The sequence below is a fragment of the Falco peregrinus genome, chromosome Z, assembly GCF_023634155.1.
Source record: "Falco peregrinus isolate bFalPer1 chromosome Z, bFalPer1.pri, whole genome shotgun sequence".
NCBI classification, from domain to species: domain Eukaryota; kingdom Metazoa; phylum Chordata; class Aves; order Falconiformes; family Falconidae; genus Falco; species Falco peregrinus.
In genome coordinates this window covers 61,677,289-61,700,889 of record NC_073739.1, presented here as the reverse complement: position 1 = coordinate 61,700,889, position 23,601 = coordinate 61,677,289, and the positions used below count along the sequence as shown (strand labels likewise).

General features: G+C 40.7%; 1 protein-coding gene across 1 annotated transcript in view; it reads right to left on the bottom strand.

Moving 5' to 3' along the window:
* LOC106112697 (interleukin-31 receptor subunit alpha-like) overlaps nt 1-21,249 on the bottom strand; it is a 34,726-nt gene extending 13,477 nt beyond the window's left edge. The window contains exons 1-11 of the mRNA XM_027791274.2: nt 20,926-21,249; nt 18,382-18,429; nt 18,135-18,185; nt 14,125-14,236; nt 10,540-10,706; nt 9,317-9,456; nt 6,760-6,901; nt 6,521-6,603; nt 3,779-3,989; nt 1,428-1,586; nt 264-386 (exon numbers count right to left, since the gene is read on the bottom strand). Coding sequence (XP_027647075.2) covers nt 264-386; nt 1,428-1,586; nt 3,779-3,989; nt 6,521-6,603; nt 6,760-6,901; nt 9,317-9,456; nt 10,540-10,706; nt 14,125-14,236; nt 18,135-18,185; nt 18,382-18,424 — 1,231 coding nt within the window. The 5' untranslated portion in view covers nt 18,425-18,429; nt 20,926-21,249. The remainder of the gene's footprint in view (nt 1-263; nt 387-1,427; nt 1,587-3,778; nt 3,990-6,520; nt 6,604-6,759; nt 6,902-9,316; nt 9,457-10,539; nt 10,707-14,124; nt 14,237-18,134; nt 18,186-18,381; nt 18,430-20,925) is intronic.
* Between the last annotated feature and the right edge of the window lie 2,352 nt (nt 21,250-23,601).

Sequence of the window (23,601 nt, the reverse complement as noted above, 5' to 3'; positions counted from 1 at the left end):
ACTTAAATTTGAGCTACTCTGAGACCCTCTTTCTGTTATTTTGGTAATGTCATGTGTAATAATATTTCTGTGGACCTGTCAGTAAGGAACAACATCCAGGTCTTTCACTGCCGGTGCTTGACTGCTAGGACCAAAAACAATGTTAACAGAAGAATGCTGTTAAATCACCTTGAAAGGAAACTTTGTATAGGATTACTTTTATTGCTGCAGATAGGAAGAGAGAAGAAATATAAAGAATGAGTTTATATAAAGGGGAGGAATACCTCCTTCAACTGAATAAAAGTGGGTCACTCCAAAAGTCTTTTCATATCTTGTGAAATTTTCACACTGACACACATCAGATGCATGTACCATTATTTTGTACAACTTATATGGCTGAAAATTGTCTGGAAAACAAATAAAGATACATCAAGGTTTACTGCAAAGTTATAAATGATAAAGAAGGGAAGGAGAGAAAACAACTTTATAACTTTTGTGTATAATTCTTACTTTCTGAGACTCAAAGCACAGTATAAGTTTACAGTGTTTTACACCGAGTACAAAATATATGCATCCTTCTTCATTGTCTCTAGATGATTAATACAAACTATTTTAAAAGCAAAACAAGACATAACATGGGTTTTCTCTTAAAACATGCCAGATCTGCTTATAGTCTCCTTCTGGAAGGCCTCAGCTGTTGAAAGAGAAGTAGGGAACTAAAATGGCAGTAGATATCTTAGTTTAAGGACAGTATTTCTCCCTCAGCTAGCATATTTTAAAATGAGCAAAAGAACTAGATGTAATGTGGCAGTGCAGATGTTGCAGAAGGACCAAGAAAAACAGTGCATTCATTTATAGAACTCTGAAGCTAAATGCTCTCTACTGTACATAAAAGCCAGTCCTAAATGCCAAGAGTTACCTGCATGATTTTAATCAACATTTTCAATGACTGTTCCATAAAGTGGTCCCTGGATGCAGATCATCACACCTAGCTTGGTAAACAGAATACTGGAGTTGAGAACTTAGGTTTTGACAAAGGCAAACACTGGGATAAAAATAAAATAATCTGAGGGAGACTGTAACAGAGCAGTGTATATTTAAAGTTAAGTTTACCTATGCACAAGAGAAACTTTTTTTAAAGCCAGTAGTGTATAGGTCTGCCTGGAATGTGGACAAGGAGAAACATTATACCAGCAACAGTAGCTGAGCTGCATTTTTTGTACAACTGTGACCAGAAGAATTCTGCTGAAGACTCTGCTTTTTATCTGCCTTGGTGTTGCTAAAAATAAGATGATGTCTCAGCACCGGACAAAGATAAGAGTTGTACTTATCTTTGCTCTTTTATCCATTGGCTCACAAAAATAGGATGAAAATCCTACCCTCCCCAACCAAAAACAACCAGTAAATGAAATGGTGCCTCCGTAAGTATGTACGGCGGTTGCTGTTACCTAGTGTGAAATTCCCAGCAGCTGTAGTTACTATTTTCATGCGCATATCCTCTTTACCAGTGCCCCAGTCAACCACAAAACATTTTGGCATGTATTCTGGAGTCCAGGTGACAACTGCATTAGTTCCCTGGTGTTTGACATGGATTCGGCCAGGCAAGTCTGTGAAGAAATATACTGTCAAAGTTCAATAAACAGGAAAGCTTTTTTTTCCTTCCTTCCTTTTTCTCTTTTGCTCTTTTTTCAAAGATTATTCATTAAGTTGTTATCATTGCAGGTGATCAATGTATAGTAAGGTTTACACTAGTATGTCAGTACAGGAAATTTAGCAACTAGTACTTTGCAATGATGTCTGGGATCTCCAGTGTTAATTGCTGTTCATGACCTTTAACTTCCCACAGTTGGAAAAGGGGAAACGGCTGTTCCAAGCCTCGGCCAGAAGAAGCCTGACATGGTTAAATAACCTCCTGAGAGCCACTATTAACTGCTACACATAGGGAACTGTGAGATAGTGCTTATCTGGGGGAGGAAGAGAAGGGGCTCATTATGGATTATAGCTATATGATTTCATATTCCTTGCATTTTTTGCAAGGATCTTAAATATTTTGAGATTTTTAAAGACAGATTATCAAACTAGGAAAGACCATCTGACTGAAACTAAGGGAGAAGAAGAGCAACCTGTCATTTTGGGGTAAGAAGTGGATCTTGTGGCAGACAAACAAAATTCTCCATTTCATCTCCTGTCTGAAAACAAATATAATGAAGTAAAATTAAAGAAAATAGCTGAGGAAAAGTTGCGCATGCTGAGAAGGAATTTATCTTGGGAACACACTTAATGTAGGTATCTTCCTCATAATTCATGACAGAGACAGAGAACCTGCATAGAATTACAACCAAGTATGAAACAGGTATCTGGAGAGAGCCATGAAACAAAAGCTGAGCGGTTCAGTAAACAAATAGCTGTCAGTCAAAAGATGGCTTGAAGTGGTGGCACATATTTCATCAGAATAAAGTTAAAGCAGTCAAATTTAAGGCAAAACCAAAGTGTAAAGTCTTTGCAGGGCAAAGGAGAACAGAATGAGGGGAGTGCATTAGAAAATCCTGGTTAAATCAATTAATTCCATCTGTCTGGATGTCAACAAGGGTCCTTGTACACTTTTTACTAGCTCATGAGAGAGCTTAATTAAAAAAAACCAAACAAACAAAACTCAAAAAACAAAAAACTTGGAAGAGAGGGTTTTTTCTTATGTTGTACTAACTATACCTCAAGATTGTAACAAGTGAAACTAGCTTATATTCTAAGAAAAATATTATATTGTTTAAATGAAAAACCCTATGCATTTAGGATCAGAAAAGCTCACATCTTCATTGGAATATGACATATACACCCTATCTATTCCTCCTCCCATGTGCCAGTAGGGGTAACACTGAAATGAAGGACAGTAGCAGGTCTCTTAAGTTACTTAGCTCAAACACCTTAGATTTGCACATAATTCTGAGCTTTGTTTAAACTGCTGGCATCTACTTAACTTTGAATACACTCCATGAGTCCTTTTTGATAGGTAGATCTAACACATAGTTCATAGAATCACAGAATCAGGTTGGAAAAGACCTTTAAGATCACAAAGTCCAACCGCTAACCCAGGACTGCCAAGTCCATCACTAAACCATGTCCCTAAGCACCACATCTACATGTTTTTTGAGTGTCTTCAGGGGTGGTGATTCCACCATGTCCCTGGGCAGCCTGTTCCAATGCTTCAGCACCCTCTCAGTTATTTTTTTTTTTTCCTAATATCCAATATGGACACCCCCTGGCATAACCTGAGGCCATTGCCTTTTGTCCTGTCGCTAGTTACCTGGAAGAAGAGACTGACCCCCACCTGCCTAGACCCTCCTGTCAGGTAGTTGTAGAGGGCAGTAAGATCACCCCAAGTCTTCTCTTCTCCAGGCTAAACACCCAGTTCCCTCAGCTGCTCCTCGTAACACTTGTGCTCCAGACCCTTCCCCAGCCCCTTGCCCTTCCCTGGACACGCTGCAGCCCCTCTATGTCCCTCCTGCAGTGAGAGGCCCAAACCTGAACACAGGGTTCGAGGTGCAGCCTCACAGTGCTGCTAGTTATTTTTCTAACCTGAGAAAACAAGAAGTGCTAAACAGAACATTAAATTGCTTAGTCTGTTAGTTAACGTCGATCAAATTCCTTTCTTAAGAAACAGTACTGACTCCTACTGTGCAAAATATCAGCCTGATGAATATTCAAGAGAATGCTTAACCCGATTCCAAAGACTGTCAAAAGGTAGCCTAGAGATGGCTCATAAAACTCCACTGCTCTAGCGGATGACTTACAAGGTAAGTACCTGATGCAGAGACATTTGGGACAATGTAGGTGGCTTGTGGAGATTCTCCTGCTTTGTTATAGGCAGAAATATTAACTCTGTAATAAGCCATGGAGAGATTTAGAAGAACTTCTCTATTCTTTAGACAGATGCGATTTGGTGAATTCCTGCAACTGTTGGGTATTCTTTCCACATTAATGTAATATCCAAGGATGTTCTCGCTTTGTATTACCTAGTAAGAGGAAAAAGATTATTATTCTATAAATGTTATTACATCCTGTGCAGAAAATCAAGAGGAATTAAATTGTATAAACAAAATGTTACCTTTAATGATAGGGATAAAATCATACTGTTTTAATTAGGCTATTAGGAATCAATGAAGAAAAGCATTTCCTTAAAATTAAAAGCATGCTTAAACTGAGAGGATTAAGGACAGGATTAAGTGTCTTGCTTAATTGAGATCTTAGCTATGTGTATCCAATTAGTAATAACAGCAGTGAAGCAGCTGTGATGTTCTCTACATTTCACTGGAACATACCCCTCGTAATTAGGAACTTGAAAGTTAATGAGAGGTGTTTAATTGCAATTTATGCCTCTGGGAGCCTTCATTTACTAGGTTCTGTTAGGCATCTGGTCTCTTTGAGGATAAATGCTAGTAATTATATGACAACTTTGGAACACGTTATATATCCATTGATACAAATTTTTATGTGTTGATGGTTCACTTGTTATTTTACCGCACTAATCTTCATGACAGATTGGAAAATGAGTGCACAGAAATGGAAATACCGCAATCTAGATAGAAACTGAACTTGATACGTGAAGGCCTGTGAATCCTGCAAGGATTATTTCTGATATCAAGCTTCTCTGTTATTTCTTGGCGCAAAACTAATAGTGTGAAGACATCACAAAGCTGGGAGATTGGATTATCTTAATGAAATAATTGGACACTTCTGGAGTAACAGACAAGGTGACATTCAGTAATTTAAAAGGCAGAGACACATGTGTTAAGAATAACTTCTGGTAAAGTTGGAAGCTCTTAAAATGGAAGCAGGTGTTTTTCCCAGGATAGGGAAGGAAGAATTGGTGCTGTTACTTGGAGCTCAGGTAAAGCTGCTGGAGGAATAGTGTTATAGTTCTCTCACCAGGCTTTGAAACTGGAAAAACTTTCTGTGTAGGAGAAATAATTCCTAGGATATGTGAAATATGAGGTCTATCACACAAGAAGAAACTAGCAGAATTTCGCTTTCTTAGCTCAGCAAAATGAGACTGGAAAGGCTAGCATTGCTCTGTCTTGTGCAGTCCTGCAGGGGGTCCTGTGTTATTTGCAGCCATGAAAGCAGTGTGTGTTGCCTGGTTGGGTGTTCAGAGCTGAAGCCAGTTATCTTGTTCCTGTTGATCCAGACTCTGTAGAAGCTACTCATTCAATGTTAGCAAAAGCGGAGAGCTATGGCTAGCCTTTATCACCTTCAAGCTGGTTTTTTTTTTGTTTCAGGTCGGAACAGAGCCAAAGATTTATTTTTTTTTCTCTTTACATTTAACATGTTAATTATTGAGTGCACTCCTTCCCTCAATGTTATTTGAAGGCATCTGAACTTGAACCTTACATCATATAATAGACTAAGTGTTATCCTGAATGAAGGTCCTAGCCTTGCTACTATATTTAATATTACTTTTTTTAACTAAAGCATTTAGATAGAGGAAAATTTTTCTTAGCTTTACATCTAAATTGGCACATGTGGTCTTTTGCTTTAGCACAAAATGAATCATTTACTCTTCAGCTTTACCTTCATCTCAGGAGATAAGGGAAAAAGGGGATCTCTCATCCTTATCAGGAGATGAGGTGTCCATTTCCTCTGATGTCTTTTCTTAACAAAAATGCAAAGGGTAACTACAAAATTTCATGCATCCTCTGTATTTCAAGACTCTGCCAGTCTCTGTCCATTCTGCCGGGGATGTCCCCTGTGTCAAACTTCTTGGAGTTTGTAGACATTCTTGATCTCAGAATCTAGATAGAATTGATTGGTTCCCACACAAACACCTCTACGAACACCTTGCTTATTTGAAATGGCCTGTGGAACCTTCAACTATATATTCAAGACTGTCAGTTTTCCATTTCTTACCAAGATGACTTCAGATGGTAAAACTGACTGATCTGCTGTAGTCAGTCAGTTGATAGATAATGATTCCTGCTGCAGAAGAGGGGATGCTTCTGACACGTAGGTTTGAACTTTAGATGTCATCATGGGAAGCGTGCAGTTAGATGCTGTTCTTGTAAGCCAGAGGCTCTTTCTCCATCCTGATTATAATGTAGTTGCATTTCTGAATTAGTAAGTTAGTAGATTTAGCAAGCTTTTCTAAAAGGTTTTGGTCTCTCTAGAATATGAATGGTCCTTAGGAACACATGAAACACAAGGTGTGTCATTTGTATGCACTAAAGACTTAGGAGGAGCTTTCAAGAGACAAACTTGAGGCACAGCAATTTTTTAGGTAAGTTGCTAAGAATCTTTATTCTAGTCAATGACTTTAAGCGCAGTGCTGTTTTAATAACTTTTAAGGTTTATAAATTGGTGCTGTTTTTACTTGCTAGTTTCTAGCACCTAAACCACCACCATACAAATGCAGTGAATCCTGAAGCAAAAGTACAATATTCAATGCCTTTTGCTTATACAGTGTAGTCTCAATACAATCAGTTTTCCTATAAAGCAATAAATTAATAGCATGGACATAATAGAAGGTACCCAGACTCAAACTGAACATTACCTCCCACTTCAGAAGAACACTTCTTCTGCCTGGAGAGATTTCTGTAGTAGCATTATATGATATTCTTGGTTTGTTTGTGAGCTCTGGTAAACATGGAAAAAGATGGAGAGGTGCTCATATGAATTAGTTTGTTCTTCATATTTGCAAAATTATCTGACTATGCTATTTCATATGATACAACACTTCAAAAGGCTTTTACATCATGTTTATTCCCACTAGGACAAAACTATTTCACTTACTGCGAGGGACCAAAATCTCTTCACTCCAAATGCAAACACAGTGGAGACCATCCTTGGCTTTGCATCTGAGCTGAACAATGTATGAAGACATAGCATTTAAGTTCGAAATGGTGACATTGGCAGCATTGCTTTCTACAGGCACCTAAAACCAAATGATGTTTAATTTATGTGGCAGCAATAAAACATAACCTTATGTTAACTGTTTTCTCAGCCAAGGACCAGTCTTCTAACTACAGCTGAAAGTAGGGGTTCCTATCATCAAAGAGGAATTACTATGCATTTTAGCCAATATCTTTTCATTCTTTCAAGGCAATACCTGCCTGTTCATGAGCTTGTTCTGCTCAGTCAGGACATGTAAGCAACAGTTTAGGTCTAAATATTGATTTTAAAAGCAATTAGGCATTATACAAATACTGAAAAACTACCACTTAGCTCCAAGCCTTGTTGGCATTCTGAAGAACAAGATGTCAATATCAAATTAAATATTAAAAAAAAAAAATTAAATCCCTTTATTCTCAAATGTTATAGTATATTTGAATTGATCCACATGACTGATGTGGTAAGGAGCATGGCTGGACTGAACATATGACTGTCCATGCCTCAGTACCACAGAAGTTATGTACATCTGCAGCTGATGATGGCACTGGAGCTCCAGTGACTGTACAGGGAATGGAGATTGCCTTGAAACAAAGACACCACCTGTGTCTAAGGAAATCCTTGAGCTGAAAACTGTAGGAGAATACATGATAGCAAATTCTTGCTATATGCTTGAACTATTTTATAGTCTTGCCCAGATATCCATTGGTGGGTGCTATTGGATCATAGTATCCTGCATTAAATGGACCTTTGTTCTGAACAGTTACAGGTGTTATGATGTTTTTGGTAGAAGTGTTACTGCAGATTGAAATAATTGTTTTAGCGTTTGTCTGTTGTGAAGTTTTGTTTTCTTAATTATATGAACTTCTACAAAAAAAAAAACAACAACCACAAAACCCAAACCAAAACCATCAGAATTCTGCTCAAATTCCCCACTATTAGGTGACCAGCTCTTCTTTTTGGTTTTCTGCAGTGCTTTTCTTTTTTTATTAGAGTTAATTAACTGGCTTCATATACTTTTGCTAACAAAACTAGCTTGGTCACAACCCCCCCCTACAATACACAATATTACAGAAAACCTCAAAATATGCTACAGAACAACAGGGAAGTGAAACAGATTGAAGACCCAAGTGTTATATTATATTACAGGTGTATTAATGCTACTCTTGATAAACACTATTTCTTAGCTAGCTTTATATATCTTCTGTGCTTGTATGCCCACACTCACCCTTCCCCTCTAGTCCCATCTGTAAATGCATCTTACATTCACGTGATTATGCAGAGATTATAGCCTAAGTTCAGAGGATCAGCTGGGACACGGGAGATAATGAGTATTTATGACCTGTAGTCTTTCAGTACTCTGTCATTCTCATCAAGCAGTGTGGCTGTCCCTACTAGTCCTTCACATTCCTAACTTGAATTTTCTGTCTCCCCTGCCTCCAAACCTTGTAGGATATGCATTTTTACTGCTCTTAAACTCTCTGTTCTTCCACATGCTGTGTACCAGACTGTCTCCACATGGTTATCTATATGTCACGCTACTGGGTGGAGAATGCTTGGGTATCTGACTGTCATAGAATGGTCTAGAACTTGCATATCAATGAATATGGGAACTCTTCCAAGACTTGCACTTTCTCTGTAGGAAGGTGAAATCTTTCTTACACATATTCTTCATCCAACTACAGAGAATAGCTTGAAAAACACAGTTTCAGGGACTCGGTGATATGTATATATGCATGCCTGTTGGCAAAGCCTTCGCATCAAGTGCTCATAACAAGGGGCAGGAAGAGCAATCGTTGCTGCTGCATGCCAATCTCACTGAAATTATGACTTTTTTCACCTCTTTCTTTGTCCCTTTAGTTTTAGGTGTCGTCTTGTTGCACCATATTCTCACTGTTGTATGTGCTAAAATGCATCTGCAACTGATCTTGTATTACAGAGAAGTTATTTCCCTTGTTGTCAAAGAAGGAAATGTGTAAAACCAAAGCAAAAACCAAGTGTGTAAGGTATGAATTACCTTAAAAATCAGAGCAACCTGATCTCTAATCAGTTTGAAAATTTAATGATGCCAGCAGAAAGACTAATATTGCCCATCACTTAAACTGTAATCAGGATTTGAGTTTGCATGGCATTTCGGATATCCTTTTCAGCTTTTGCATTGCTGATGACTGTAGTGTCTCATTGATGGGTTAATGAACCAGCTGACATGTCATTCTGGGTTTTTTTTTCCTGTATAAAACTATTAATCTTTCTTTCCCAAACAGCTCAGGATCTGTTAGAACAGAATTAAGGGACCTTTGTGAGATTTGCCTACAAATCGGCTGCATGCTGTGCTTCCTTGCTCCCCTTGTTGTGCGTGATCTTCAGCTGCATCCTGTTGATGTCCTGCTGTGTGTGCTATGTACTGCTGAGCTGACAGCGAGGCACCTCATGTTCTTGGTTGTCATCTGGAAGTACTTACCACTGTCCACCGAGCAGATTCTGTGAGTGCCTCTCTGTATCTCAGCTCATACAGTGTAGGAGTTGCAGGCAGGTCCCATTTTATTATCAATTGGTTTGTGATCTGGCGAGCATTTATGATAGATAGTGTTGAGCACTTCCCTAAAATGGGGAACATGCAACTGTTATAAATGCAAGAGATGCAGGAAAGCTTTGATAATTTTGTCTTTCAGCGTCATTTATAAAAAATAAAAGACTTGACAGAGAATATTGAACACTTAAAGATTTTTAAGAAGACTGGAAATTAAAAATTACTATTACTATATCTTCATGGTATGAAAAAAAGAGGGTTGTTCCTTTTGCCTTTCTTTTGTAAATGCTTCTACTGATTTCAGGAAGACCCTTTTTCTAAGCAGGTGAATCTGCAAAAGCAAAATCAAAATGTCAAGAGTACCTATAACCATGAATTCTATAAAAACTTTTCAGAATGTCTTCAGCAACTGTGTTTAGCTATATAATTGTAAGTGCAACTACGTTTTTGTCTTTCTCTCTAAAAGCCACAAGGTGGCCAAGAGCCTCCAGAGGAGGTCACGGTGAATATTCCGGTTGTACTGGTAGTGCCCCCCCAGCAGAGAGGAGCACTGTTTTTTTCTTGGACCATGATTACTCTGAGAGGTGAAGTTTCGAGAAGCTCTCAAAGTTATCTCAGTAATCAGATACTGTAGGGAATCTTTAAATAAACTCCTAAAGCACATAGTTGATAGGATTCCTTTTTTCATAACTCCTCTGCAGCACCCTGTAATGGGTAACCAGCCTTTGAAAAGAGCTGAACTTTGAAAAGGTTTCTCAAAATGCTAATACTCTATAACAAGGATTCCTTAAGCACATGGTACTGAGTCAACCTGCTCTTTGTAAACCAATGAAGAAGTTCAGATGAAGAAGTTCAGACAACCATTAAAGAGAGCACAGGAAGCTGGTTAAGTACTGTACACAAATACTGCTATATATTTTCCTGGATGTGACTATTTTATAGTCTAGCAAATTATTTAAAGTAAAACCCTTCTGTAAAAGCTGATAGCTGCTATTGACTTCTAAAGATTTCATCCAAGGAAGCCAAACTGCAGTTTAGCTCTCTGAATCAGTAAAAATAATAAGCGTATATTGTAAGTCACAATTTTGGAAATAATCTTTAAGAAAACACCTCAGCTGGGCACTGCAGTAAAACAACTCATGAAGATGCTGTACCTGCTTCACTCGGTATGACTGAGATCTTCTTTCCTTTCACGCAGCTGTCATGGGCATAGTTCACTGCTATCCAAATAGATGCAGATCGCTTCATGTAAAGATTCCTTCGTTCTATCGTAATGGAAGATGACGATGTGTTTCGTTGAAAAAGTTTTGGTATTCTGTCCCTTTGGAGAGAAGGAAGCAGAATGAAAAATAAACATTTTATTGGATTACTCTTTCCTCCCCCTGTCTCAGAAAGTAACATTACGGCAATTAATAGTTTTCCAGCTACTTATATACAAAATTCAGCAGCTTGAAATCTTGAAGGTGGGGCCTGAGCCGCTTCAAACAGCAAATGTAATTACAGTACCCTAGGAAATTTAGAAGGTATAAAATCAAGTTAGAAATTACTTCATAAAGTGAAATTGCCACCTACCATAGAAGCACCTAAATTCCTTTTGCACAGCAAAATTTCCCAGTTGCCTGAATCTAAATTACCACATAGGTATGAAAAACCTTTTGTCAGTTGTATGCCTGTCTTCTGACTTGTTCCTGCAATAAAAAAAGAGTCTGACAGAGATGTCTAAATGCCACCTCAGTCCTCAGCCCTGTAGACTTCCCCTGGTGTACCTAACACACACAGCACAGAAAGTCCGAGAGGTTTAAGGCCTTACGTATGAGGCTATTTCTGTTCTGCCTAGGTTCGACCCTTGCCACCCACCCACATCTCTCTCTCTCTTATTTACTTTCTGCTGCACACAGGAGAGATTTTTTTCAAGGTTAAAGCTCTGCCAGTTCAAAGTTCTTAAAGAAATGGGCTGGCATACTAATTTGCCTACCTAAATATTAAATGTGCTGATCATGATACAATATTTAATAACTGAACACTTGAAGGTTCCCCTGTCTTCTGTTTTGGACTAGTTGTGAATCAGCAATTAATATTTCCAAGTACAATTTTGAATGCTTGGTTAGAACTTCTCTGTGGGAGTGTTTTTCGTTAATCCTTTCCTTCGTGACAACTAAATCCTAAGGAGCAAGGATAATTTCAGTGTCAAACTGATGTTACTTGCAGAAAGGGGTGATGTCCTTTTCTAGGCAAGGAAAAAGCCCTTTCAAGCATTTTTTATTTCCTTTTAACCCAATAAAAAAGAAGAAAGGAAGTTTTTCTTTTAGACCACTGGATTGAAGCCTAGGAGACTGAGGCGCAAGTTGTGGCTCTGGCTTGGGACAATCAACACCTCTGTGAAGCAACTGGGTCCCTCCTTCCCCATCCACCTCTCTTTCACTGTTTTTTTTCTGCCTTCCCCATTTAGAACATCAGCTCTGCAGCCTAGGAACAGCACAGGCTGATCTTGGCTGAAGACTCTAAGCACAGCCAGTTTACCATTGTGTCAGCTGATAACATCTCTACAGAAGCAGAGCAGTTTCACAGGTACTTCTCCCCTTCCAAGAAACAGGAGGTCCTGGAAGACCCAAGAGGCAAGACAGCAAATGCAGTGGTGTTTGGTGCTTGCTGTGAGTTGGCACCCGCTGCTACCTCCAGTGAAAAAATCTTAAAGGCAATGGGGGGAATCACTTCAGCCCTGAGGTGGCTGCTTTGCTCTTCTGCAATGTGCAGAAGATGACCCTGGGGAATTTCCCAGTGTAGTGACGTTTCCTTAGCTTTAGGAGTTGCTCCTAACCACAGATCTTTTTTAATGCAGAATGGTGGATTATGTGGCAAAATAATCAGCAATAAGTATCAGAATTTGCCAATGGCATACAATGTTGTACCTGGTGGACCCCATGACACAGTCTCATGGCAAAGATCATCTCGTCAGATCTCACTTATGTATTGCTAAGTGTACCCTTAATCTCACGGGAGATCCAAATATGTAGATATAAAATGAGGAAAATCCGTTTTGTACTACAGATACTGAAACAGAAGTCTGCATATTTTTTTTTTAATTTTTTTTTTACCAAACCAGTGACCAGATACTTGTTTAATATGCCTATCCATGTTGTACCTGGCTTCTTTGGTTTAGCTTTTTCAAAAAAGGCAGAACTGAAGATACCCATATTTCAAGGTAATCAGTTTAAGATTAACCCTACAAGTTCGTTCGATCTATTAAACCAATTCAGAATTGCAAAAAATTTCCTAAAATCCTGTTTTTATAATGTGCCACATCTGACATCTCCTTGGAAACATGGTATAACAAAATATATCATGTATAATAAAATCCAGCTTAGTATTTGTTGTTTGGGGGTTTTTTGTTTGGGTTGTTTGGGGTTTTTTTAACACATTAGTACTGAATATTCAATGCAAGTCAATATATGCAAATAAACGTGATCTTTGGCAATAGTGTTTCAGAGAGTGTGTTGGAGGCATGGAAAGATGTATAGTGACTCTTTCTATTGGGTTTGTGTGGCAAGATTCTGGTAGCATGGGAGCTACAGGGGTGTCTTCTGTGAGAAGATGCCAGAAGCTTCTCCTGTGTCTGACAGAGCCAGTGCCAGCCAGCTCCAAGAGGGACGTGTAGCTGGCCAAGGCTGAACCCATCAGCAACAGTGGTGCCCCTGGGATAACTTATTTAAGAAGGGGTGAAGAAAACCTGCACAACTGCAGCGAGAGAGAGGAGTGAGACTATGTGAGAGCAACAACCCTGCAGACCCCCAGGTCAGTGCAGAAGGGCAGGAGGTGCTCCAGGCACCAGGGCAGAGGTTCCCCTGCAGCCCATGTTCCCCACGAAGAACTGGCAGGCTGTCCCCTGCAGCCCATGGCTGTCCATGGTGGAGCAGATACCCACCTGCAGCCCATGGAGGCCCCCATGCCACAGCAGCTGGATGCCTGAAGGAGGCTGTGACCCCAGGGAAGCCCACACTGGATCAGGCTCCTGGCAGGACTGTGGCCCCATGGAGACAGCAGCCCATGCTGGAGCAGGGTTGGTGGCAGGACTGTGACCCTGTGGGGGACCCAGGCTGGGGCAGTCTGTGCCTCAAGGGCTGCACCCCACGGGAGGGATCCACGCTGGAGCAGGGAAGAGTGTGAGGAGACCCCTTCCCCGGAGGAGAAAGGAGCACAGAGACAGTGTGTGATGAGCTGACCACAGCCTCCATTCCCTGACACCCAGCACTGCTTTTGCAGGAGAAGGTAGAGAAAACTACCTGGGAGTAAAGACCAGGAAGAAGAGAGGGGTGGGGGGAAGGGGTTTTCAAGATCTGGTTTCATTTCTCATTGTCCTACTCAATGAGTAATAAATTATTTTTTTCCCCAAGATGAGTCTGTTTTGCCTGTGACGGCGGTAATTAGTGAGCAATCTCTCCCTGTCCTTATCTTGACCCACAAGCCTTTTGTTCTATTTTGTCTCCCCTGTCCTGCTGAGGAGGGGAATCACAGTATGGCTTGGTGGGCATCTGGTGTCCAGCCAGGGTCAACCCACCACACTCTTACCAAGCTCTTCCCAAATCAATAGGTAGCAATGGGGTGTGAAGAAAGGTTTTGACCGGTATTGTGTAACAATCTACAATGTGATAAAATACACTGGAGCAAAACTCAGGCAGGTAGTAACGATGCCGATCAGGAATGACAGTTTTTTGGGTTTTGAAATGACTTTTTAGACTTACCATTTTAGGAACACAGTATAATTAATTGTATTTGGAGCACTGGGTACTGGCAGCCAGGTACAGGTTAGATCCTCACTTAATTCTTTGTAGCATACCAATTCATTGTCCCAGTCTGCAAGATGAAAACACACGGACTGGAAAAGACCCATCACAGGCAATTATTTACCATCAGCCAGTGCGAGGTGACTATGAGAAGCAAAACTAAATACAAAGCAGGCTATACCCTTTTGTGCAACAAAATAAGAACCAGCTGTGTGAGTCCTTATGCCATGTTTACTCTCAAGGCAAGCAGTTCACCGATTTTAGAACAAGTGACAGAGACATGTCGAAAGATTAAACCTTATCAGTCCTAATGATTCCAAGTAAAACCTAGTTTTCCTACATGAAGGTAGAAAAGGATAATTCTTCCTGTGTTTTATGCATGCCATGGTGTTTCCTACAGCTTTGGTATTGTTAACACCTTTGAATTGTGTTTCTCTCTTATAATAGTGACATCCTGCTTGCCTCTCCACTTATTTAAGTCTTAATTTAAAAAAAATAATATTTTTTCCAATTCTGAATGAAATATCTTTTAGACTTCTGGAAACACTTCTGCATTCTTTGTCACAAAAATTGCAGAAACAAATTGCCTATATTCAAGGACACATTACTAGCTTTTGGCCCTCTGCTTCAAGGAAAGCTATTGCAAGGTAATTTCCTTAAACCAAATGATAAAGCTACTGTGAGCCTCTGCCCTAAGAGACTCTAGATATTTATCTCCCAGCTGTGCTCTTGTTTCACACCATTCTCAACTGACAGACAGTGCCTGTCCTGACGCTGTGTTTCTGGAAGTGCTCAATTGTTTGCTGAAACCTGTAACAAAGCATTGGCTCCTGGTAGGTTACTCTGGGTCTGGGGAGTAAGCCCCTTCCCTGGGGGAATCGCTGTGACTTGGGAACCCTGGAGAAGCAGGGGCATCTGCCTTGCGTGGGAGTGAGGCTCTGTTCACCTGCAGGATTGTAAACTGGAGTTGGCAGCAGCTCTGCCTGGAGCAGCTTATTGACTGTTAAACATATTTATAGACATTTTGGGAAGAATGGGCCAGAACTGACTGCATGCACCCTTGTGAAAAATCTTAGAAATTAATGTTATGCAATTAAGCTGGGGTACAAATGAAGAGAGGGACTGCATTTTAGTGAGTACCACCAAGGGCCAATGTGATGTTTCCAACTGGCAAGAATTGCTGTGGAGTTTCTTGCAAAGCCATATACAATGCAACACAAGGCTAATTATCCACAGTAGAACTGATTGACCAGACTTCAGAATTACTCCAAACCCATCAGTCACCTCTGCCTGGAGTTCAGAATAATGCACTATTGCTAGAGAAAAACAATATGCTGCTTATACTACTAGCTTCATAATGATCGTATTATAAAAGAGGAGGAACAAAATTTTATGTACAAAATTACTTGTGCTTAATTTTTGGAAGCAAAAATATAAGCATTTTTTTCTTCAACTGAACATATACATTTTTCAGCTGAAGGGAAATTAAACACTGATGATATTCTTAAAGGAACTCATTTTCAGTCTCTAGTGGTTAAGCTTATTTCAGTATTTCAAAAATCTCTTACCAGAAATGGTAGTGATAAAATATGACTGTTCTTTTGCTTTGTGTCTTACTGTCTGAACTATTAGTTCAGAAGAATCAGCCATGATGTCTCAAAGTACCACCCACACTATTAAAAAAAGACCCAGAATTTTTTTTTTTCCCCTCTTCCGAAAAGTAGATAGGGATCTCAACAGGTACAGGATACTTAAGTTGTTAAAAGTGAATTTTTCCTGATAAGTAGAAACACATGACCTTTTTTTTAATCTGTCAGGTTTAATGCAGGGGTCCTCAAACTATGGCCCGTGGGCTGGATACGTCCCCCAGGGTCCTTGATCCGGCCCCTGGTATTTACAGACCCCCCTGCCTCCCCCCCCGCCCCCCCCCCGCTGGGGGTTGGGGGGGAAACCAAGCAGCCACAGATGACTGCCTGCCACTGCATCCGCGCGCCGGCCCCCTGGTTAAACAGTTTGAGGACCCCTGGTTTAATGAGTTGCCAATAGGCCTATCAATCTTGAATGAGACCTGGAGATGGTGTTACAGCATGCTTGTAGTATCTCAGAACCTAGGTTATGAGATAAAAGATCAGCCCTCCTGTTTTCCTGGTTCAGGGCAATTTCTTCCTACAGCCCGAGTTACAGAGTATCCTCGGTATTCATTTCATCATTCAGATGGTAGCTGTATATTTAAGTTAAAAGTTAACTTGGACCAAAACCTGTCAGATTAATACAGCTCAGAATTTAATACCCTCACTTTTTGATGCTTCCTTTTTCTTACTAAAAGAAATGTGCTAATAAAGTTATGCTGCACCAGCTTAGGTATGTACAGCTTCCTTTCAGGAAGGTGGAGGTCAGATCTTCCTTGTTTCTACAGCAATTTGAATAATTTTTTAATTCTTTACTTTCCTAGTCTGACCACCATACCAAATCTTGGCTACCACACCACAGACATGGTGCTCTAACTGTGGAAAGCAGCAAGTGCTCTCTCATTCTTCTCCCTTTTTGCTCTGAATTCAGCCTTTAATTTACTTGGTGTTTCATATTTGTGGATTTTGTTGTTTTAAAGCAACACTGGTGCTGTAACACTTCATGTCAATATGTTTGTACCATACTGCTCCTGAAACTATTGGAAAAAACAGTTCTGGAGAGAGTGATGGAAAGGAAACATTTTCACTCTTCTACTAAATTTCTACCAATTTATTCCCAAATAACTTCTATTAACTGAGATCCAAGTGGTGACCATAGTGTTGCAGACCTGTCTCTGCTTACAAAAGCACAGGGTGTTGTATTATTCCTTATGCTCTCAGTCTTACAAAAAACCTCTGGCTTTCTCTAGGAGATGATGGTATTAGAACAAAGAAAAAATAGTAGATTTTTCATTTGGAAATAGTAAATTATCTCAACTAACATCCCATCGCACTACCCGCTGCTGATATACTGAAGCTCTATGCTACTTTCTCCAGATGAACATAACAAATGTTACACACCATTTTTTTCCCCCTTGTCCAATTATTTGAGGACATTAGTGACCACATGTGCATTCAGTTTTATCCTAGTGCTTTTTTGTTTTACTGTACTGCTTCCCCTTAAAGAATATGCACATTATTAGTTCTTCCCAGCCCTAGAACAGCACTACCCCTGTACCAGAGCTGTTCTCCAAGAGCTATGCAAAGAAAGATTTCCTTTTCTTTGCTCTAAAGACATCAAAATCCACTTTCTTCTTAAAAAAGAAAAACCTTAGTTTATTTACTCTAGAAATTTTTGGTTTTCTTCTTAGTTTATCTGGCGTTCTCAGTAAAGCTTTGGCAGAATTGGGTGTGACGGGCTACAAGCAAGGGCTAGAAAGCTACCCGTGGCTGATGTCAGGGCAACCCGCCCTGGTGGCGATGCCGCGCCCAGTGCCACCGCGCACTCACACCCTGATGTGGCCCTGGGCAAGCGGCATGTTCCTGCCTGCAGCCAACTCGCCGTCAAGCCCGTCAGGCGGCCACCAGCTGCTGCGTGACAGCCCCGGTGGAAATGCGACGGCCCGGCCCGTGTTGCCATTAGCAGTCGTTCATCCCGAGCAACCGTCGCGCACGAAACGTTACCGATTCCGCCCTTTTGATGTCACCCCAGTCTACCCGGGCGCTACGCGCGAGCCAGGCTTTACTCGCAGCTCCGGCTTTTCCCCTCCGCAAACCGCGGGCGTTTGCGGCAGCCCCGCTCCCGCAGCCCCCGCAATAGAGCGGTGTGGCGCAGGGCGGCCGCCAGGCGGCGCCCATGCACCGGGCGGGGCGGTGGCGCGAGCTCCGGGGGCGGGGCGGGGCGGGGTCGGAGCCGCGCGCCGCCGGTGGGCACCGAGGTCGTTGGGGCTGGCCGGTATCCTTCAGCAGTAACGTTCGGCTCTCGACCGAGTAGGTGTTACGTGGTGAACGCTCACCCACCTGGGAGCTGCTGGCAAAACGAAAAATCCCCCTTTGCGCAGTTGCAGGAATCTGGGAAATAGAAAGGAATTGTTTAACAAGACGACTGTGAAAGAAACAGGAAAAAAATGTTACCGGTTGCTGTTCTTCCTACGCACAGAACTTAATTCCGTCATGATTTTGGTCGTACAGCCTTGCCTTTGAGTAACAGCCAGGAGTTTATACTGTTTACAAAGGGTAGTAAGTTATGCAGCAAATGGAAACTCACCCATTGCAAATAAAAAGATAGCTGCGAGCAGCGGGTTCTTCATCTCCTCTGTAAAGAAGCAAAGTGATTACTATCAACATTACACTGTCTTCAGTCTGTTTTTCACACTTCCTCCTCAAACTTCCTATTCATTCCACTACCTCTGCTGCTACTGGCTGCACACGAGTAACGGGTTTATTAATGGCAACGTGAGGGGCGCTTGAGCTCTGAGCTCTGAATTATACTCGTGAAATCCTAGCAACCCTTCTGAAAAACAGAAACTTCCCCCCTTGGCATTTGCAAGAAGCCACAGATTCTTAACGGTGTCTGAGAGATCAGCGGTGCAAACTGAATTAAGTTTATACAGGTACTCCAAACTCCTTTGAAAATCCCAGCCTAAATGCCAATGCGAATGAGAGGTACCGGTATCAATAAAAGGTAAGTCAGGGTGTTCAACTCACACTAACGTGAAAGGTTGGGCAGTGCAGCAGCAGCCCCTGCCTGTCTTCACTTTCTGGCTTCTTCCCCCGTTCAATGCAATCTCACCACCACAAAAGCACTGTGTCTACGTTGTTGATACCGACACCAGGAGCCCTAAGGTAGACAAAAATCACCATAGCTGTAAACCAGGTGTGACTGTTAAGTCTGTGCCCGTTAAGTCTGGTCAGAGAACATTTAAAATAACTCTGGGCACAGAAGCCACCAAAGCCACAACAACTGCTGCTGCTGAAGCAGTAAAGGGAAATTTTCAGAAAATTTCACTTCTGTGGGAAATTTCCCTTCTGGGCTTAGATAGCCACTATCAAAAGTTGGATTCAGACCTGCCTGGTGATAGGCAAATTATTAACTTATCTTGGCAACCATGGTATATTTCAGGTTGAGTGTTGAAGAGCAAAAAAATTCTGTTTAAAATGAATCACTTTCTTAAAGAGATAGACTTACGGGCATGCTTCTGAGCCTGGTCTACAGTAAGAGTAGGTGACTAATGCACCAACTATATCTTATCAGATTTTTCTGAGGGGCATAGCCATGAAATGCAAGTGAACAAGGAATTCTACTGACTGTTACAGGGAGTTTCCGAGCAATGGAATCATTTGGGCTTGGGAGTAAGCTTCAAAATGCTGAAGGGTGGTGGACACAGTATATGCGTGCAGGTTCAAACCCCCTCTTATCTGAGTGACCCAAAAATCAGCCGTGACAATGCCTCTTACAAAGAATAGCCAAGGGCATAGCATTATTTTATGAGCAGTAAGGAAAAACTGACAAAGAGAAAAAGCAAGTCATATGTGAGAGAGATTTTGACAGTGGAGCTTGAAGAGTTAGAGACTCAGAGCAGCACGGAAGTCAAGAGATGGAGAAAACTCTATGACCTTTACCTATTGATTTGATGTGATCAGGATAATCACATTTGGGATAAATAAAAACCATTTAAGTAACTCAGTGCAAGAGCAGGAAACTGGATTCAGAGTGCACAGAATTCCAACAGAACATACTGGAGAGAAATAAACTCAGTGAGGCAAGCCCATATTATCTTTACTGGAGGTCTAGGTCTCAGTATGAATGTTCCTGTCCTTTTAAGAAAAAAGCCACTTTAAACAAGTACAGAAAATACATTGCCAATCAAAATAGCAGAGGAGATAGAATCTTCAGAACTGGACTCTGTTGTAGCAGTAGGAACCCGTTTTTAATTACAGCTCAGCTATCAAGTTGCCACAGTAACATTTTAATGTATAAAAAAAGCTGAATTATTATATTTGAGGTAAACTTTGGATAGAACCACTTCTTCAAATGTTTAATATTTCACCCTTTTCACTACTATGGACTTGTGTCAGAGTTGTAAATGTGTTACTTTTCTCTGTTACTCATGAGGATAGATTATGCCACCTTCTATGATAAGCTCAAAAGTGCAGAACGACTAGTGGATGTCACCAACTCTGCTTCATTTGTGACCTGAATGGTTTCTCAGACCTAGGTGTTTGATCATTTCAGATGTGGTTTTCTCTGAACACTTTTCCATCTCACTTGCTTATTTAAGTTCTGCAGTAAAAGGCATGGCAAGCTCTCGGTCTCCCTAGAATGCAATCTTGAAATAAATGAACTTTTTTATTTAGACTGGATTACATCTGTGAATTAATAGAAAACCCACAGCATCCTTCTCTGTTCTTGCCCCAAATTTATCTGTTAACTGTTACTCTTCAAAGGAAAAATAATCTCCGAAGGCAGGTGGGCATAGCAAGGAATGTGCTGCCGGCCCCTCATCCTGCTCCGTTCCTGTGGAGCTCCATCTCTTGTAGCCTTGCACAGCACAGGCGGACTGGTCTGGCCATGAGCTTATGAGTACATTTTTTGCAGGCATCGCTTGTGCCCATGAATGCTAACAAAACAGAAGAGGTCTGAAATCCTCTTTGCTCAGAGTCCTAAACATGTCCCAAGACAGTCTGGGTTATGTGCAACCAGCAGCCTCATTAAAGCAGACTCAGAACTCAGTGGGCAGCTGAAGCAGAATGTAGATTGCAGAGACACCGCATCAGGAAAGGAATATCGCATTTCTGTTTGAAGTCTTACCTTGTCTGAAGTACAAATTGGCGAGGTCTTCATTTTCCTCTGGTTGAATCTGTGTGTGTTTTTGATAGCATGCTGTTTCACTGGTGAAAAGTTCAGTTCCAATTGACTACAGTTGATCTGTTTCAGGGATGTTGTAACAAATTTTGTAGCAAATTCAAATTCAGTTTTGGCCTATTAGTAGTAGATACTTAAGTCCCATATCTTTCCTCTATGGATCTAAAGTAGAGCTACACTGTTTTTCACAGGTTATTTCTCATATAACTCTGCTTCCAATAAGCAGACCTCTAGCTCTGTAAAAGATCTGACAGATACTTACAGGGTGCTTTTTTTGCCAGAGAAATACATGACTACCTGAATTCAAAGAGCAACTCTCATACGGTCTTTGGAGAAAAAAAAAAAAAAAAAAAAATCCCACTCAGCCCTCAGCCACCCCCCTGGGGGAAATTTGCTGTGATAAGGAAAGTACACCACACACTCTTTCATCCTTTCTGAGTTCAAGTTGCATCGTGAAGCAGCTTATCATTCAAACAGTTCTATGCTATCTTAATGAAAATCACAATCTTCATCCTAACACATCGGCTGAGCAGACACCATCAAAAAAGTTTATATATGAGATCTGCCCTGGAGGTTTAAAAAAATGCAAGTACAGATAAAACAGAAATGTCACTGAATAAATCTGACAGCCAACACAGAATACAGAAGAATGAGAGAGTTTATATTTGGGTGAAGATTTCTGTGAAGAAAAAAAATAATGGAGGAAACTAAACTGATTTCATTAAGACCAAATGTGGACTAAATTCTCCTTATACTAGAGTAGATCTGGTGTCTATCCACTGACAGTGATGTGATGGTAGATCTCCCCAAGTGTGGATGCAGAGTTTTGCTTAGTGTGTCAGCTAGAATATTTGTGTGTCAGCTAGAATATTTGTAAGAGTTGAGGCAGTCTGATTAGATGAGACCGGTAACTTGTCTTTACTGCAGCACCACAGTTAGCACTACAGGCTTGTTTATGGGATAATGGGAGGAAATTCTCCCTGGGGGAGCTCAGACCAGTGGTTTGAAAACAATAGTTCAACAGACACACACACTTTGGCTGAGCTGTGTGCAGGACCAGAGTCACGTATTGTGATTTGAATTGGAAACAGGATCTTTACCTCTGGTAGAGATCACCTTTGAGCACATCTTACTTGAGTTTTACTAAGCTGTAGTCTCTAAGTGCTCTGAAAATCTGATCGAAGCATCTGCTCAGATTTGTGTTCATTATGTCTTCCTGTGTAGCCAAGAGAAGAATCAACGATCACCCTTAACTTTCTCCTAAGGCTTTATTAAAGGGAACTTAGTGCTTTTACTACACAGGCAGATGAGCAAGAAAATAAGCCTTCTTCCTTGCCATCCTGTTTGGCTTACCCAGTGGGCCTGCATCTGCTACAGGGCATTATTTTGGGATATGTGGTGTGGAAAAAAAGAGAATTTGACAAAAGCTTCTCTGTGCTGTACTTATACACACTTGCAAAAGTAAGCTTTACATTTGTGAAGTCTACAGGAAAGGTTGGCTTTTTTTAATTGCTTTTTTTTTTTTTTTTTTAAAAAGCCTGATTTCTTTATCCCTGAGGCAAGTGAAAAGAGATATTAATATCCAAGCCACCTGTTTTTTCCCTTCACTCCCCCCTGCCCTGTGATTGCTCCTGGACAAAGGAATGCTTTCTGGAGAAACACAGCTATTGTAGAAAGCATGTTTGGAGAAAGCACAAGAAAGCAGTATGAAGATGCTTGCTTAGTACAAGGCAGAAAGTGAACTTTTTTAACATATTGTTCTGTGTTCACGGTATATTATCTTGCCCTTTCCACTTCAGTAATAGTGCACATATTTGTGTTGTTGTAACTGTTGTTGTGTTGTGTGACTGTTTCACATTGTACTTTTCTCCATGGTAATTTTTCTCTCAGAATTTTATCCAGTGTAACTGAGCTGCCAAGTCATTACCTTTTCTTAATTTAAATCTGTTCAGCCATCTTTCCGGTCTTGGAACAGTGATTTAAAAATAGTAATTAAGGTTAACTGAGTCATCAGGGTTTGTATATATGCTCACTTGTGGCTTTTTTGCTCTGGGCCATTTACTTTTCCCTTCCCCTATTATGACCCAGTAGATAACCTGGGGGAAATAGTTTTTTGAGAGATCATTTAATTAGCTTTATCCAAAGTCTTCAGTCATCTTAAAATTATTCACAGATAGATCTTTGCTATTCCTGTGTAGAATAGAAACCCAGGGAGGGGGCTAGATTTCTCAAACTGGAGTAAGTGTCATGATTTTCATTACCCCCTGTATCTTTCAGAGGTCAGTGATTGGAGCAATTGATCAGAAGGTGGGATCAGTTAAATTTACTTTGGCTGCATCAGGGGTTTGCATATGAGACTAACCACTGTGCTTTAAGACGTCTTGGCATGGCCTGTTTTGAATCTCCCCTTCAAGATTATTCTGCTTTATATCAATAATAATTAATGAAAAACCCCTTGAGCAAGGACTAGAATTTAGTGAGTCACATCCCATTTAAGCATTTTGTTAACCTAGAACATCATATAGTAAGAGTGACTGAAGAGTGCCCCTATCCAAAACGCCTAGCTACCTTAGTAGTTAGGGTGTGCTGACAGCCAAGAAATTCAGATTTCTTGTATGCGTG